At 38.0% G+C, this 19,059-nt stretch overlaps 1 protein-coding gene across 1 annotated transcript in view; it reads right to left on the bottom strand.

The window, feature by feature from the left end:
* Positions 1-19,059, bottom strand: part of PRIM2 (DNA primase subunit 2) — a 275,478-nt gene that overhangs the window by 210,089 nt on the left and 46,330 nt on the right. Inside the window, 2 exon segments of the mRNA XM_006090734.3 lie at positions 8,323-8,460; positions 10,483-10,581. Coding sequence (XP_006090796.1) covers positions 8,323-8,460; positions 10,483-10,581 — 237 coding nt within the window.

Genomic DNA, 19,059 nt, shown 5'->3' with positions numbered 1-19,059 from the left:
TTAAACCTGACATATTTTTTTTAATTTGTTGAATGGACAACAAATTATAAACTGCACATTATTAAAGGGCTTAACAAACCAATGACTCACAGAGTAATGACCAAGTTCAGCTTAGTGTCCTCAGTTGATAAGCACGTCTCCAAGTAGAAACAGCATGCTTATTTCCCCCAAAAAATAAACAACTTCTTTCTGATAGGTTCATGCTTTCAACTGCAATGTTTTGTTTCCTACAGATTGGTACAATGAGAAAATAAACAAGGTGAAAAATCTAAAAAAATGTGTAAATGTTTAAAATTAAAAATAAACCAAAACATAATAAACAAGGTAGAGGCTGGTAGCAAAAGTGGGGGTGAAGGTGTAGTAGCCACAACTTGCACACTGATGGATTGGCTGCAGCACTAACTAGTTCATTGCAACCACTTAAAAATAGCATTAAATAATCAGGAAGCAATACTAGAAAAGGCATATTAGTCAAACTAAAACCCAAGGAAATCAACCAGTTAGACACAAATAAGACAAATAAAATTCCTATACAATTCCACAGCAAGTAACCATTCAAGAAAAATAATTATATTTAACCACAGCTTAAGGAATTAAACTGAACACTGCTTTTAAAAAGAGGATAAAAGAATTAAGAGGATTCCAAGCTCTTTTTAAATAAAATTTACTTGATCAAGTGCCTACAATGAACATTTTTCCACAGCAACAAACACTTGGTGAGCCATAGACTCAATGAGGATTCCAAAAATGTAAAAAAGGAAATCCTTTAAAAAAAAAAAAAGAAAAGAAAATCCTTATTTTTCTCTGTGACTCTAAGAGCTGCTTACTTGCCTGCAAATTATTTCCTTGGAAACCTCTCAAAGTACTTCCTTCTCCGTCTAAATTAAAATGTATAGATATATTTTCTGAAAGACTGGTTTTTTTAACGTTTCACCAGAGCCTTTTAAGAATGAGTCTCAGGTTGGGGGTTAATAGGGGGATGAGGACACTTTTGTAATACCTTAACCAATAAAGAAATTAAAAAAAAAAAAGAATGAGTCTCACAAACAGAAAGTGAAATCAGTCACACTAAGAGAATCTGCTTTAAAGAAACACTTTCAGAAGCAGTCCGTTTTTGTTTCTGTTTTTAAAGAAAGCGGTTCCACTGCTGAATGACAGCAGACACGTGGGAAAGCTCCAGCTCAGCTGTGGGCCCTCCTCTCTTCTCCGCTGATACCCACACCCTTCCCGTGCCACCTCAGTCTCAGGGCTTCACATTCTCCTGCCCAGAAATCCAAACTTCTAAATGTGGCTTCATACTTGATAGCTCTATTTGGATGACTAATAAGCACCTCCCACTTACCATGGTCGAGACAGAACTCTTGACTTAATTTTATGTACCTCTTTCTCTCTCAGTCTTCAGTATCTTGGTAAACGGCACCCCCCTCTAATCAGTTATTCAGGCCAAAATCTAGGGGGTGTAATATAGTGTTCTGAATACAGACTCAAACGCCAGGCTGCACGGATTCAAATCCTGTCTGCTGCTCACTACCTGTGCAAAGATATTACAAGCCTCGGAGGGTAATAATGGTACCCACCAGATGGGGTTACTAGAAAGATTAAATGTGTTGATTCATGGAAAACATTTAGATCAGTGCCTGGCAAACTTTAAAAGATTCCTCTTTTCCTCTCACACCCAGTCTGTCATGTCAACAATACTTCAAAAACAAAGGTATCTACTGACTTCTCTCACTTGTTACCTTCAAACCACCCTATTTCAAGCCACCATCTAGATCAGTGGTTCTCAACCTTCCTAATGCCACGACCCTTTAATACAGTTCCTCATGTTGTGGTGACCCCCAACCATAAAATTATTTTCGTTGCTACTTCATAACTATAATTTTGCTACTGTTATGAATCGTAATGTAAATATCTGATATGCAGCATGTATTTTCATTGTTACAAATTGAACATAATTAAAGCATAGTGATTAATCACAAAAACAATATGTAATTATATATGTGTTTTCCGATGGTCTTAGGCGACCCCTGTGAAAGGGTCGTTCGACCCCCAAAGGGGTGGCGATCCACAAGTTGAGAACCTCTGATCTAGATTAATGTGATAAACTTCCAAACTAACCTTGCTTCCATCCTTTCTATACCCTCCACAGTGGTTTTCAAGTAGCAGCTGCAGTAATCTATTTAAAATATAAACCAGATCTTACTGATTTTCGACTACCCTGAGCTAAAAACCAAACCCTTTACCCTGGTTTATTCAAAGTCCTCCATCTAGCCCTGTAGTCTCATCTGGTTCCACTCTGCTAGCTCACTACCCTTCAGCTGCCTGGCCTTTTTAACTCTGCAAAAATACCAATATTCCCTCCTCAGGGCTTTTGTGTGTTTTTTGTTTGTTTGCTTGTTTAATATTTATTGTTGAAAGTATTACACATATCCCCTTTTTTTCCTCGAGGCCTTTGCATTGGTGACTTTCCCTGCTTGGAATGCACTTCCCTATGTCGGCATTCAGCTGGCCCCTTCCTATCACATACTCAATATTGTTATTGTTTATTACTTTAGTAATTGTCTATTTCCCACTAGAATATAAACTTTATAAAAAAGAAAAATTTCATTTATCTTGTTGAATACTGTGTCCCTAGTACCCAAAACAATACGTGGGTGAACAAATAAAAAGTTATTAAAAAAATAAACCATTAACTGAAAGAACTGGCCAAAGCTTCTAAAATTGTTTGTGAAGCAAAGAAATATGTCTTTCCTTCATTCTTTTCCATAACTGGTTATCAATTTATTGCATTTCAACTCCAATTCACCCTTTTTGCCTGCTATGTAACTGGACCCTACTATAATTTACCTGCCAGTGTTTTCTCAGAGTAAATCCCCTGATAGTACAAAGCCTTACAAAGGAACAGTTACCATTAGAAGAGCCTAGGAATTGCAATTAGAAGACCTGATATTCAGAAATGGCTCCAGCAATAACCTTGGATAAATAGCCTCTAGGAACTGCATTTTCCTAATCTATATAATGCAGATTGTAATCTCTGTCTATCTCAGAGACTCATGGTGAGGGTCAAATGCATAAATAGTAAACCATGGGCAAATAGAAATTATTATTCAGCACCTACCAGTGCAACAAAATGTTACTGAGCACTGCCCCTATGGCAGTGATGGCGAACCTATGACACGCGAACTCATTTTTTTGGTTGATTTTTCTTTGTTAAATGACATTTAAGTATATAAAATAAATATCAAAAATATATAAGTCTTTGTTTTACTATGGTTGCAAATATCAAAAAATTTCTATATATGACACAGCACCAGAGTTAAGTTAGGGTTTTTCAAAATGCTGACACGCCGAGCTCAAAAGGTTCGCCATCACTGCCCTATGGAATAGATGGAAAATTTTAATTAAGACAGAGCCCTTACTCTCAAAAAGCTTATATTTTAGTTGAGGAGAGAAACACATACTGGAATCATGTCATCACAGTGGGTAGTGTGCTGAGTACTGTGGGAGCACAAAGAAGACACATTTAACACAACCTGGAGGCCTGGAGAAGGCTTCCCGGAGGAAGAGTGGCCACAGCTGAGTCTCAACAGATCAGCACGGAGAGAAAAGGGTTCTTATCAATGAGAAGCTAATGTCCATCTTGTACAGTCCTAGAGCATGTTCAAAAGCCAGACTAGTTCCGTTATCATAAAATCCCACTAAGAACAAGCTTTCAGATATCACCTGGGATAAAACTCTTCCAGCCCCATTTATTTCACCCTCTACCACTAATTAAAGTACCTCTTTTTCATCTTCAGGGCAATTTTTCTCATCCTACAAGGATATTTCCATTCATAAGGCTGATATTTTTCAATTATCTATTCCAAGGTCAAAATTTTCCTCCCGGGAAAGGTCTGTAAAGAGACCGTAGCAATAGGTTTAGGCTTTTCCTTCGCCATGGCCCTAAAAGAAATCCCCTCCCTCCCTTCCGCTCCCTCCCACAGCTGTCAGGTCAGGTTCCCAGGCAATACACGCCATCCACTCTCCTGCATGAAAAGGCAAAGGGGCCCTAGCTGCTTTGGCTCTGTGGTTAGAGTGTCAGACCCACAGACCGTGGATTCGATTCCCAGTCAAGGGCACGTACCTCAGTTGTTGCAGGCTCAATCCCCTGCCCCTGGGAGGCAATCAATCTATGTCTCTCTCTCACATCAATGTCTCTCTCTCTCTCTCTCTCTCTCTCCCCTCCCCTCCCCTCTCTCCCCTCCACTCTTGCAAAAAAACAAAAAAATCAATGGAAAAAATGTCCTTGGATGAAGATTTAAAAAATAAATAAATAAAAGGCAAAGGGTTCTTTGGACAATCTTTCAACCAGACGTGGCCCTGACCCTGCTGGGAGAAAGTCAAGCAGCAATCACTGTCCCTCTTCTATCAAATCCAAAGACACTGAGGCCAGAGCTCTCCACAAGCCCGGGCAATCAGGACCAACCCAGTAAGTCTGAATCCACTAAAGCAGAAGGTGGACCACCCTACACCCTACAGTTCCAATCCTGGGCATAGAACCAACAGAAATGTGTTTGCCAAAGAGGTCCTAGAATGTTCAGAGCAGCAGTATTAGTAATAACCAAAAGAAAGAAAACAAAACCCAAATGCATGTTAATAACAGAATAGGTAAATACACTGTTAAATAAAGTCAATCAGAACTGGAATGAATCAAAAACATGTGTCACCTGATAGGATGCAATGAAAAGAATATACCCTCACCTCTATGATATTCCTGCTCAAGATGTATAACTTGCATCTGAACATGCAAAAATATCAGACCAGATTGAGAGCTATTCTATAAAGTAACTTGGCCTAGAACCTTCAAAAGTAGCAAAATCATGAAAGTCAAGGAAAACCTAAGAACCTATTCCAGACAAAAGGAGACTAAAAAGACAATAACTAAATAGCACATTTGATTTAGTTATTACACAGGACAAATACAGGACACGAATGAGACAACTGGTGACAAGTGAAAGGGGTCTGAGGCTTAGATGGTAGCCATGATCTGATGTTTCTTTTTCTTATTTTGACAGTTGAATTGTGGTTATGGGGAGGACATCTGTTTCCAGGTATTACACGCTAAAGTTTACAGCCATGAGATGTAAGGTTGGGAACTTATTCTCAAATGATTTAGGGAAAACATTATTGTTTTTTTAGTTGCAACTTTTCTGTACGTTTGTGATTACTTCAAATTTCTAAAAAAATATTTTAAAAATTCTTATAGTATGTTGGAAGGGGGAAAGAATGAGAGAGGAAGGGACAAAGCTTAAGTGTAATGTGCTGAAAAAATAAATTTATTCCTAACTTAGGAACTCACAGAGTTCTGTCTTTAATCTCAGTATATTTATATTCCCCATCTTCTGCCCATAAGAAGAGAGGCGGGGGTGGGGGGGGGGATTGCAAAAATCTGCCACATGGCCCAGCTGGTGTGACTGAGTGGTTGAGAGTCAACCTATGAACCTGGAGGTCCACTCCCAGTGAGGGCACATGCCCGGGTTGCAGGTTCAATCCCCAGAAGGGGGTGTACAGGAGGCAGCCGATCAATGAGTCTCTCTCATCATTGACTAGAGGCCTGGTGCACTAAATTCATGCACTTGAGGGGGGGGGTCCCTCAGCCCAGCCTGCACCCTCCCGCAGTCCAGGAGCCCTTGGGGGATGTCCCATGGGGAGCGGGTCTAAGCCGTCAGTCGGACATCCTTAGTGCTGTGCTCGCCAGCTGTGAGCCTAGCTTCTGGCTGCGTGGCGCTCCCTCTGTGGGACCGTACTGACCACCATGGAGCAGCTCCTGCATTGAGCATCTGTCCCCTGGTGGTCAGTGCGCATCATAGTGACCGGTCGTTCCATTGTTCGGTTGATTTGCATATTACCCTTTTATTATATAGGATGTTTCTCTCTCTCTCCCTCTCCCTTCATCTCTGAAATAAAAATTCTAGTTTTTTAAATCTGCCACATAGTCTTCTTTGTACATAAGATTGTAAGGAAACTAAGTTGACTAGCAAATATGCATGTGCCCATTTTTATTAGCAAGGAAAGCTTTTTTCAGAAGCCCCCAAACAACTTCTCATATTTTCAGCCAGAGTTACATTGTATCGCATGCACAGATCAATAATTTGGAAAGGAGGAAGAAACCACCACGATCAGCCCAAGGATGATACCAACACTCCAGCAGCTTTCTGAAATACATGGTGATATTTTTGGTTGTTATGGGGACTTGGACCACTATTGGCATTTAGTGGATGAGAGCTAAGGATACCCACTGTCCTGAAAAGTACATGGCTGTTCCACATAAAGAAGTGCTGTCCAACATGTCAATAGGCAAAGTGGGTGAACAAAACCAATAATAAAACAAGGAGAACAACCACCAGTAGGCAAATATGTCTGCTACAGAGACTGACAGTAGGAAAGATACTATCTTTACCTATAAATAGATTCTGGGCCCTAACCGGTTTGGCTCAGTGGATAGAGCGTCGGCCTGTGGACTGAAGGGTCCCAGGTTCGATTCCAGTCAAGGGCATGTGCCTTGGTTGCGGGCACATCCCCAGTGGGAGGTGTGCAGGAGGCAGCTGATCGATGTTTCTCTCTCATCGATGTTTCTAACTCTCTATCCCTCTCCCTTTCTCTCTGTAAAAAAATTAATAAAATATATATTTAAAATAATAATAATAATAATAAATAAATAAATAAATAAATAGATTATGGTCCAGGATAAGTCACAAGACAAGTAAAGAAACTAATGAAAAACATCAACACTACTGAGGATTAAAAACAGCAACAATAGCACATAGATTAGGGAAAGAGGAAGAATATTAACAGTTATTAAACACCTATAATGCTATGTATTTAAATAAAGTGCCTTCTTTCATAAAAGCAGAGTTAACATTTTAGTCTTCCCAAATGCTGATATAGCTGAATTATACATGTTAGTTAACCCAGAAGAGCCAGTAATAAAAATTATTTACACCAGAAAATATTACAATTTTTGTGTGTATTTTTAAGATGTTATACTTAAGTATAACAGTTCCAACAAATCTCTTAAAAAGCACCAATCATGTTATATATTCAACACAGCTAGCACCAATCTCACCCGGCAGTAGGCTCTTTTTTGCAGCACTATCATATCACTGTTTTTACTATTTAATATAAAGACTTTCTTCTACATTGCCCTCTACTGACCCAAAATATCAATTTAGAACAAAAATCTAAGGGTTACATCCACCAAAGGCCACTCTAATGTGAAGGGCCTTATATAAAATCCATCTCCAAGCAAAGAAACAGGACCTTGAAAAACCCACTTACAAAATTAATGAGCTCTCCATTAGTATTACCAAGAGAAAGAAAAACTAAGAAAACTAACTATGGATAGAAACGAATAAAAACCTAACAGTTCTAGAATTACCAGTACAACATCATAAGCAATTTGAGTATCATTATAAAAATTAATTTATTTCTTAAGAAATAAAGAACAAAACGACTAAGGCTATACAGTCAAACCTCAGTTCTCAAACATCTCCCATCTCAAACGATTCGGTTCTCAAGCAAGTTATTCATGGGAAAAAAAGTCTGGGTTGTCGAACAAAACTTCAGTTCTTGACCAATAACCCTTTCGTGCTGATACTTCAACATGACAAAAAAAAAAACCATCTCTCAGGCCACAAACAAAGGACAGAATGCTGAATATGAGTCAGTTTACCCCTGAACCTCCTGTTGTTAACATATCAGGAAATTGTGCTCTGAATATTTTTGTGTTTCGGGTTTCTTTTGCTTTTTTGCTGGCCAAATGGATGATTAGCACAATTTTCAAACATAAAGAGGCCATCAAAAGTGCTGCTGTTGCTAAGGGTGTGAAAGTGTTCATTGATTTGGATAAATGAAAAGTAATCAGCCGGATGGAAGCAATATGGGAAAAGTGAAGATGCTGCATACTGACCTCCAGAAAGACAGCCCTGGAAACGAGTGCTAAAAGAGATTCCTTTAAAGCTAGTAGGGGTGGTTCGATAAATGTAAGAAAAGGAGTGTTTATTTACAGATTAAACAGTACATTAGACATGGGCTTTATATAAGAAAGGTTTAAACAGGGAATCATTTGGGGTCTGGAAAGGATTAATTCAATTCAATTGAATTCATTTAATTTTCATTATTTTAATGGGGGGAAAAATGATTCCGTTTTTGAACAAATCACTTCCTGAATAGCCTTCCGGAAAGAATTAAGTTCGAGACCTGAGGTTCTACTTCATAAATTAAAATGTGAATATGTGGAAATAAAGTGAATATGGAAATAGAGTAAAAAAGAAAAATACTTACTGCCAAAGCCTTGGACAGCTTGGTTCTAAATTCATTCAGAATGATTGCCACAATATCCTTAGATGGTACATAAGCAAAGCCATCCTGCAAATACACTTTCCTTCCTCGGAACAAATCCAGGGCGTCAGCAAAAGGGATCTGAATTCAGAGTGAAACAGGGAGAATAAGCAGTGCCTGTCATTTTGAAATCCTCCTAAGTCTTCATATGTACCAAGTCTAAATAAAATTCTTCCTATGAGAAATTCATCAATCCCCCACAGATCAGAAGAAAAGAAAGATCAATTTACACTCCTTAAATGTAAACAATTAGCACAAGAAAGAAGAGGCAATCCAAAAATGTGTTTATTTCAGAGTAGATGTCTTTACTTAACTAATGAATTTACAAATTATAGTCCCCACGAGTTCAAACTACCAGCTCAAGCCCTCTAAGCACATTGCATTCCTCTCATACAATATACTTCACATTTTATTCTGCATCAAGTAGAATCCTAATGTGTATACAATATGTTCAGTGCTGAAAATTACTAACAAATAAAGTAATACGAATTTCTTCATCTATACTTCCTTCTTTCTCTAGAGAAATATATTGCAAATGCTAATCTCAACAATAAGAAATAAAAATAATAAGCATTCAGTTTTGCTATTAAAATAAGTAGCTGCCAGTAAATATGTTTTTAAAAAACCAATATACTATACACTTATAAAGTCTTATGAACTATACTAAAAGTTTAAGATATCAGAAATATGTTAGTGAACTGTGAAAATAATCCTTACTATCCAATCGTTTTTTTCTCCTTTCAAAAATGAGAGAAAAAAATTAGGTTAAAAAAAATGATCCCCAAATTGTCTATTTGCCCAAGTTATTAAAAAGTAAGAGTTATTAAATCGATATGCCCACCATTCTTCAATACACTCAACGACATCACATAATAAATAGAACATGTGCTTTTTTTAACAGATAGTTTTTACTACGACACAGTCCTTGTCCTGAAGTAGGTCATCATTTAGTTGAGAAAACAAGTTAGACACAGAGGGAAAGTCAAACAGCTCTCTGGGGCAGTACATGCGTGACACTGCACCAAACAGGTAACTCACACAGGACACATCACAGGAGGAGGTAAGAGGCTTTATTACAATAATTCAGGCAAGGAAAGGAGACAGAAGTTTGGAAATGTGTTTTAATCCAAGCTCTATTACTCACTAGACTTATGATTTTGGAACATTTAATTACTGCTTCTAAACCTCAGTGGTAAAGGTTTATAGGTAGAAATTTGAAAGTATACTGAATTTAAATTTTTAAACAAATTTGGCTTCATTAATGACAATACTGATTTAGTAATTATATTAGAAATGATTTGAAATATCAGGGTTTACAAATTTTATAAAAATATAGAATCTTTAAAACCAGGACAGGGCAGGAAGGGATCATCTAAATGACCCTTAGGGGTTCTTTAGCTCTCAGATTCCATGATTCTAACTTATCAGGGTGGTCACAATGGAAATAAAAATGCTTAAGCAGAAGCAAAAGATTATAGGAAGACAGAGTAATGGGAAATGTGTGATGTGGGAGGGATAAACGTTAATTCCCAAACTCTACATTTGGAAGGTTGACTGAATGATGGCCTAAGTGGTAGGAACAGGGAAGTCAGAATGGGGAGCTAATGTGGAGGCAGGATTTTAAGCCACTGGCACTCACCAATAATGTTGAGTACATTCTTTTCAAAGGAAACTGGGGGGTTGCAACTATCAAATTTTAAAATGAATTTCAGCTCTCCCCTCTAGAACTATTTAATTCCAAAAACCATTTAATGGATTCAAGCAAAGCAGCTATCTGTGCTCAGGGACAGAGAGCAGCAGAGGTAGCCCAAGCAAAATGCTGGAACTTGGGTGGGTGAGTTAAAGAAGGTCTTTCCACCGGAAACCTTTTAGAGAATGCGGGCAATGGAAGGTCAGAGCCCAGGCAGGGTTAGGAGGTCTGTGGAGGAGGACATCCCGACACAGAATGCTGGCACACTCTTAGTGGGGTGAAGAAGAAATATGCGCAGGAATGGGAGAGGCTGTCGTGGCAACAGGCTGTACAAATGGGTTCATTAAACACGTATAGAAAGCTCAATGTGATGTATTTAACAAAACCTAGAAAGTAGTTTAAAGTTTACATACCTTATAAACTGATTCTGACTCCGGAACTGAAGTCTCACTTGAACTGAATGATGAATCAAGAATATCCTTTTCTGAAAAAGTCTTCTCTTCCTTACTTATCTGAAAGAAAACATATTTCATATTGTTTAAAAAAGTAAAAGTCTTCACTCAGTTTCAATACAATACTTTCCTTCACTAGAAGAGTGAAGATTCTATTTTTTATAAAATTTGTAAACCCTGATATTTCAAATCATTCCTAATATAATTACTAAATCAGTATTAGCATTAAGGAAGCCAAATACTTTTAAAAAAATTAAATTCAATATACTTTCAAATTTCTACTCTGCCAATTTCTGACAACATATACCAAAAGAGCAGCAAAAAATAGAAAGTATTATAATATAAAAGCAAGGAATTACAATAAAAACTCAGTTTAATATAGACTTAAAATGAGCATTATCTGAATTCAAGAGTTACGTTTTTTTATTAAAATACTTATTTATAGTTATGAGCGATTTAACTATTTCTCAATTTTCTAGACACATAAAACAACTCCAAACTTAAAATAGTAGTTTTGCTAGAAACAATTATAAATCTATTATCTCAGACTAATTATGGCTTTAAAAAGAAAAGACTGATAGATCCAACTAGATAAAAATTATAAACTTCTATACAGAAAAATAAAAGATCTATAAATTAAGATGAAATATAAATTACAAACTGAGGGAAATATTTACATCATTTGACATCTGAGTAACTCTCAATAAAACCTTTGAAAGTAGGGCATAAGTACTAGTAATCCAAAAGTATACTACAGCTACTACTATTCATGTAGGTCAGCGGTTCTCAACCTGTAAGTCGAGACCCCTTTGGCAGTCGAATAACCCTTTCACAGGGGTCGCCTAAGACCATCCAGCATATCAGATATTTACATTACGATTCATAATAGTAACAATATTACAGTTATGAAGTAGCAACAAAAATAATTTTATGGTTGGGTCACAACATGAAGAACTGTATTTAAAGGGCCAGAAGGTTGAGAACCACTGATGTAGGTGAAAATAATAAAAGTAGGGGGGAGAAACCAAGATGGCAGCATAGGTAAACACCTGAAATTGCTGCCTCGCACAACCACTTCAAAAATACAACTAAAAGACAAAACGGACATCATCCAGAACCACAGGAAGGCCGGCTGAGTGGAAATTCTACAACTAGAAGGAAAGAGAAAAGCACACTGAGACTCAGAGGAGGTGCCGAAGTAAAGTGCAGAGGTACAGAGGCGCGCGCGGAAAGGGCTGGCAACTGAGGACGCAGTTGTCTTTTTCAATCGGGAGGGAGACACAAGCTCCCGACTGCTCTGAACTCCAGTTCCGGGCGAGTCTCTGGGGACCAGACTCATACGGGGAGAAACTGGACTGTCTGGCAGCGGGAAGAACTCGAGGGTGACTTTCTCTCAGAGGGGCTTCCGGCCCAAGCTGTGCCCAAAGCCTTTTGCATATGAATGACCTGGCCCTTTGCAATCTAAAATTACCTAACAAACTGCAGCTGAGTCAGAGAGACCCAGATCATCCAAAAGAAGACTGCATTGCTTCACAGCTGGGCCTCATCTGGGCACCTCCAAATCCCAAACAAAGAAGAGGAATCTGCAGATCTCTCCGTAGCTCCTGCTGGGTAGCCTCAGGCAGGGGCTAAATTAGCACATCCTTAGAGATCCAAGTGCCAATGTACCCAGTGGTCACAGTGGGACCATCCAGATTACAACTCCTCAGATCCATAAGGGACACACTCAGGGGGCAGACTCAGTGAGCACCAAAGCCCCACTGAAACAAGTCTTGCCCCAGAAGGGTGTCTCCAGCACAGAAGTTCTCCCACCATAGACACAGCTGAATCTCACAGCCAATTGGCCTGGAGGTCAATTCCTCCCAGTGATACCAACTACAATCAAGGCTTAACTACAGCAAGACTGTGCACACAGCCCAAAGGGGTGCACCAAGAGTGTCCACCTCAGGTAATTGGGGAGGCTGAGCCACTGGGCCCTATAGGACACCTAGCACAGAAAACCACTCTATCAACACAGGAAAGCAGCCAAAATGCGGAGACAAAGAGACAGGTCACAAATGACAGAAAAGCAAACTACTAGATATAGAGTTCAAAACCACGGTTTTAAGGTTTTTCAAGAATTTTCTAGAAACCGCTGATAAACTTAGTGAGACACTCAAGAAATCTAGTGAGACCGCCGATAAATTTAGTAAGACCCTCAATAAGTCTAGTGAGACCCTCAGGGATATGAAAAAGGACCAACTAGAAATTAAGCATACACTGACTGAAATAAAGAATATTATACAGAGATCCAACAGCAGACTAGAGGATCGCAAGAATCAAGTCAAAGATTTGAAGTACATCATAATTAAAATGCCAAGAGCAAAAGACAGAGAGAGAATCTTAAAAGCAGCAAGAGAAAAACAGTCAGTTACCTACAAGGGAGTACCCATAAGATTGTCAGCTGATTTCTCAACAGAAACTATGCAGGCCAGAAGGGAGTGGCAAGAAATATTCAAAGTGATGAATAGCAAGAACCTACAACCAAGATTAGTCTACCCAGCAAAACTATCATTCAGAATTGAAGGTCAGATAAAGAGCTTCACAGATAAAAAAAAAAAAGCTAAAGGAGTTCATCACCACCAAACCAGTATTATATGAAATGCTGAAAGGTATTCTTTAAGAAGAGGAAGAAGAAAAAGGTAAAGATAAAAATTATGAACAACAAATACATATCTATCAACAAGTGAATCTAAAAATCAAGTGAATAAAAAATCTGATGAACAGAATAAACTGGTGAATATAATAGAATCAGGGGCATAGAAAGGGAGTGGACTGACAATTCTCGGGGGGAAACGGGTATGGGGGTGCAGGAAGAGACTGGACAAAAATCGTACACCTATGAATGAGGAGGGTGGGGGGGTAAGGGCAGAGGGGGGGTGGGAAGCAGGTGGAGGGGAGCTATGGGGGGAAAAAAGAGGAACAACTGTAATAATCTGAACAATAAAGATTTAAAATAATAATAATAAAAGTAAATTCAAACAATAATGTCGCATTGTTTTCTATTAAAATGGCCCAAGATAGGAAAACTTAGGATACAGAGTGTTGGGACAACCTTTCCAAAGGGCAAAAGATTTCAATCAGCATTAAAACATGCAGACCCTAACAGTTTTACTTCCAGGAACAATTTTTCTTCATCACAAAGTTATTTATAATAAGAAGAAAATCTAAATGTCCAACAACAGGTATTTGGTTAAATAAATTGCAGTAGACTTTAATGGTTCAGTAAAGCCGTCTATATTATTCAGATCAATCTCTCACAAAAATCAAAGATACTGATAAAATTTTTTAAAGTATCTTCTTTACAGTACAGAAGACTAATATACAAAGTCATGCCCACAGGAAGTAGGGTACCTAGTTTCACTTCATTGAGATCCTCCTGAACAAATGCCATGGGTCATTCGAAATAACCCAAGCTTTGGATTGGTTTTAAGGTGGTCCCTGATTCAAATGCCCAGCCACCCGGCAGAAGCAAACTCAAATCATACTTCAAAGAATTCCTACAAATACATTTTAAAATACAATTGCATTTTATATAACAAAGCACACCATAAAACATCACTTAATGAGAAAAAAATAATAATAATAGACTCAGAGCATACAGGTGTATAAAGAAATAAAAAACAAGGGTGATGACAGCTGATGAATGGGAAACTATAATAAGGTATTTGAGAAAGAAAGGAAGGAAGGGAGAAAAGGAAAGAAAACAAAGAACTTATAGAAACCCACAAAAAAAAAAACCAAAAGCCATATATGACAGGCCCACAGCCAACATCATACTCAATGGACAAAAACTAACACCATTTCCCCTAAGAACAGGAACAAGACAAGGATGCCCACTCTCACCACTCCTGTTCAACATAGTCCTGGAAGTATTAGCCATTGCAATTAGACAAGAAGAAGAAATAAAAGGCATCCAAATTGGAAAAGAGGAAGTAAAACTGTCCTTATTTGCAGACGACATGATATTATACATACAAAACCCTAGAGACTCCGTCAAAAAACTACTAGACTTAATACATGAATTTGGCAAAGTAGCAGGATACAAAATTAATGCCAAGAAATCTGAGGCATTTCTATACACCAATAGTGAACTTGCAGAAAGAGAGATTAGAAAAACAATCCCATTTACCATCGCACCAAAAAAATTAAGCTACCTAGGAATAAACTTAACTAAAGAGGTAAAAGACCTCTACTCAGAAAACTACAGGACATTGAAAAAAGAGATAGAGGAAGACATAAACAGATGGAAGAACATACCGTGTTCATGGATTGGTAGAATCAACATCATTAAAATGTCCATACTACCCAAAGCAATCTATAAATTCAACACACTTCCCATTAAAATACCAACGGCATATTTCAGAGACCTAGAACGAACTCTCCAAAAATTCATCTGGAATAAAAAAAGACCCCGAATAGCTGCAGCAATCCTGAGAAAGAGCAAAGTAGGTGGGATCTCAATACCAGATATCAAGCTGTATTACAAAGCCACTGTTCTCAAAACTGCCTGGTACTGGCACAAGAACAGACATATAGATCAATGGAATAGAATAGAGACCCCAGAAATCGGCCCGAACCAATATGCTCAATTAATATTTGACAAAGGAGGCAAGAACATACAATGGAGCCAAGATAGTCTCTTCAATAAATGGTGTTGGGAAAATTGGACAGATATATGCAAGAAAATGAAACTAGACCACCAACTTACACCATACACAAAAATAAACTCAAAATGGATAAAGGACTTAAATGTACGACAGGAAACCATAAAAATTCTAGAAGAATCCAAGGACAACAAAATCTCAGACATATGCCGAAGCAATTTCTTCACTGATACAGCTCCTAGAGCAGTTGAAACTAAAGAGAAAATGAACAAATGGGACTACATCAAAATAAAAAGCTTCTGCACAACAAAAGAAACCATCAACAAAACAACAAGAAAACCCACTGCGTGGGAAAACATATTTGCCAACGTCATATCTGATAAGGGCCTAATCTCCAAAATTTATAGGGAACTCATACAACTTAACAAAAAGAAGATAAACAATCCAATCAAAAAATGGGCAAAGGATCTAAATAGACACCTTTCAAAAGAGGACATTCAGAAAGCCAAGAGACATATGAAAACATGCTCAAAGTCACTAATCATCCGAGAAATGCAAATCAAAACAACAATGAGGTACCATCTCACACCTGTCAGAATGGCTATCATCAACAAATCAACAAACGACAAGTGCTGGAGAGGATGTGGAGAAAAAGGAACACTTGTGCACTGCTGGTGGGAATGCAGACTGGTGCAGCCACTATGGAAGACAGTATGGAGTTTCCTCAAAAAACTAAAAATGGAACTCCCATTTGACCCTGGGATCCCACTTCTAGGAATATATCCCAAGAAACCAGAAACACCAATCAGAAAGGATATATGCACCCATATGTTCATAGCAGCACAATTCACCATAGCTAAGATCTGGAAACAGCCTAAATGCCCATCAGTAGATGAATGGATTAGAAAACTGTGGTACATCTACACGATGGAATACTATGCTGCTGTAAGAAAGAAGGAACTCTTACAATTTGCAACGGCATGGATGGAGCTGGAGAGCATTATGCTAAGTGAAATAAGACAGTCAATGAAAGAAAAATACCACATGATCTCACTCATTCATGGATAATAGAGACCATTATAAACTTTTGAACAATAATAGTTACAGAGGCAGAGCTGCCTCACACAGATTGTCAAACTGCAGCGGGAAGGCCGGGGAGGGTTGGGGGGCAGGAGGGAGGGGGGTAATAGACCAACTGAAGGACTTGTATGCATGCATATGCATATGAGCATAACCAATGAACATAAGACACTGGGGGGTAGGGGAAGCCGGGGTATTGTCAAGGGTGGGGGGAAAAAAGGACACATATGTAATACCCTTTGTAATGCTTTAAGCAATAAAAAAAATTTAAAAAAAAAACCCTCAGGAACAGGAATTAAAAAACTCAATGGAATCATAAAGAAACACCAAGTTTCAGTTCATGAGGAGTAGATAATTTAGACCACCCCATCTGCATTATAGGTAAGTTACCTAGGAATTGCCAGGCCAACAGCCAAAGCCTGTCATTTAAAGTCCACTTTTACATTTACTGATGCTGGGAAAGCAGCTTCAACGACACTCTGTCAACAGTGGATAAACTATCCCCTACTCTCTAGGACTCTGAAGGATGTAGGAGGGGGTAAACCAGAAGATTATTAGTCTACACAGATTATGGATCTACGGTCCAGTTTCCAATTATCAAGTGGGCCAGGGATCTCAGATTATGGATTTAATTAAAATTATCCTGGACTATCAATGCCCCCAGGCCCATGAAAGAAACAAATAAAACCTCTTTGGAGAAAGATATAATCCTCCTAGGCCTCAATGTAGCCCTCCAAATAACTTTCCAAATAATATCAGCAGCACACGGTCAAAGATGAAGCAGTCAGGGAACAAGACTCATGAATGAGAACCAGATAGGGAAGACCAAAAATAAGTATAAGGATTGGAAAAAAAACAAAACCGTCAGCATTCACAGATTATATGATTAATATCTTTAGAAAAGCCAGAAGAATCCACAGATAAATTCTTACACCTCTTGACCCTAATTAATCAAGATTTCTGAATATAAGATCACATATAGAAATACCAATCAACCAACCAAGCAGCATTCACAGATTATATGATTAATGTCTTTAGAAAAGCCAGAAGAATCCACAGATAAATTCTTATACCTCTTGACCCTAATTAATCAAGGTTTCTGGATATAAGATCACATATAGAAAAACCAATCAACCAACCAAGCAGTCAAGTTCAATAACAGAATTTTTTAAAAGATACCAATTACAACCAAACTTAAACAATTAAATACCTAGAAATAAATCTAACGAAAGATGAGGAAGGCCTCCACAAAGAAACTGTAACCTTACTGAGGAAAACAAGTGAAACCTAAATAACAGATACCTAAGACTTATTATAAATGTACCAATTCTCAAAATGATCTATAGATTCAATACAGTCTCAGACAAAATCACAATAGCTTTTATGTGTGTCTGTAAGAAGGTGTACAAGTTGGTTCTAAAATGTACATAAATATGCAAAGGGCCAAGAATAGCCAAGACAAAAATAAGAAAAAGACAGTCAACCTAAGAAAATAAGCAAAAGACATGAATAGGCACTTTACAAAATGATAAAACTCAAAGGGTCAATAAATATATGAAAAGATGCTCAATCTCCTTAATCAGCAGGTAAGTACAAACTAAAACCACAGTGAAAACATCAATGACATATCACTACACAGCCATTAGAATGGGGGGGGGGGTGGATGTAGGTGAGGGTGTGGAAAAATTAGAACTATCATTGTTGGTGGGAATACACATGGTACAGCCACTTGGGGAAAAGATCTGGCAGTTGCTGATAAGACTGAAAATTCTGCCCCTATGACCCAACAATCCCACTCCTAGGCACTCATCCAAGAAAAAATGAAAGCATATGACCACAGAAAGACTTATATGATCCCATTTATATGAAGTTTTAGAACAGGCAGAACTAATATGGTAGGAAAAGATTTGAGTAGCGGTTACCAAGACAGAGATTCATTGAGATGCTGCATGAGGAAACTTTCAGATATTAATGCTCTGTGTCTTTTGATAAGTTTAAGTTGCACAAGTTTATGCATTTGTCGGAATTCATGAATTAGGTGTGCTTAAGGTTTGTGGATTTCATTGTATGTACATGTTACTTAAAAAGAGAACTCTTAACAAACACTGAACTCTAGTTAATGATATGCAGGCTATAGTATTTGGTGGGAAGTGTTATGATTTCTGAAACTTATTTTGAAATGGATTGGTGGGTTGACAGAGGAATGGATAATAGGTTATAAAAACAAATATAATAAACTGTAAATTGTAAAATCTAGGTAGGGAATATGGATATTCATTATAAGATTCTTGCAAGTTTTCTATGTTTGAAGTTTCTCACAATTTTGGAGGCAAAAATAACACAATGAAAATACTACTATACTCCCACTGGGACAACTAAAGTTAAGTTCGAAAATACAGGTAAGAATGGAAAGCAATGAACCCGGCTGATGTGGCTCAGTGTTTGAGTGTCAACCTATGAATCAGGAGGTCATGGTCCGATTCCTGGTCAGGGCACATGTCCTGATTGCTGACTCGATCCCCAGTAGGGGGCATGAAGAAGGCAGCAGATCAATGATTCTCTCTCATCATTGATGTTTCTGTCTCTCTTTCCCTCTCCCTTTCCCTCTGAAATCAATAAAAATGTATTTTAAAAAATAATGGAGAGCAATGGGAACTCTCATAACCTACTGACAAAAGTGTAAATTGGTAGAACTACTTTAGAAAATTTGGTATTATCTCAGGAGTTGAAGGTAAATACACCCCATAACCTGGCAATTTTACTCCTCCCAAGTATATACATCAAAGCAAAGATAAGCAAACTTTTTCCAAAC

Source organism: Myotis lucifugus, unplaced genomic scaffold (genome assembly GCF_000147115.1).
Source record: "Myotis lucifugus unplaced genomic scaffold, Myoluc2.0 scaffold_80, whole genome shotgun sequence".
NCBI classification, from domain to species: Eukaryota; Metazoa; Chordata; class Mammalia; order Chiroptera; family Vespertilionidae; genus Myotis; species Myotis lucifugus.
This window is presented reverse-complemented; position numbering and strand designations above follow the sequence as displayed.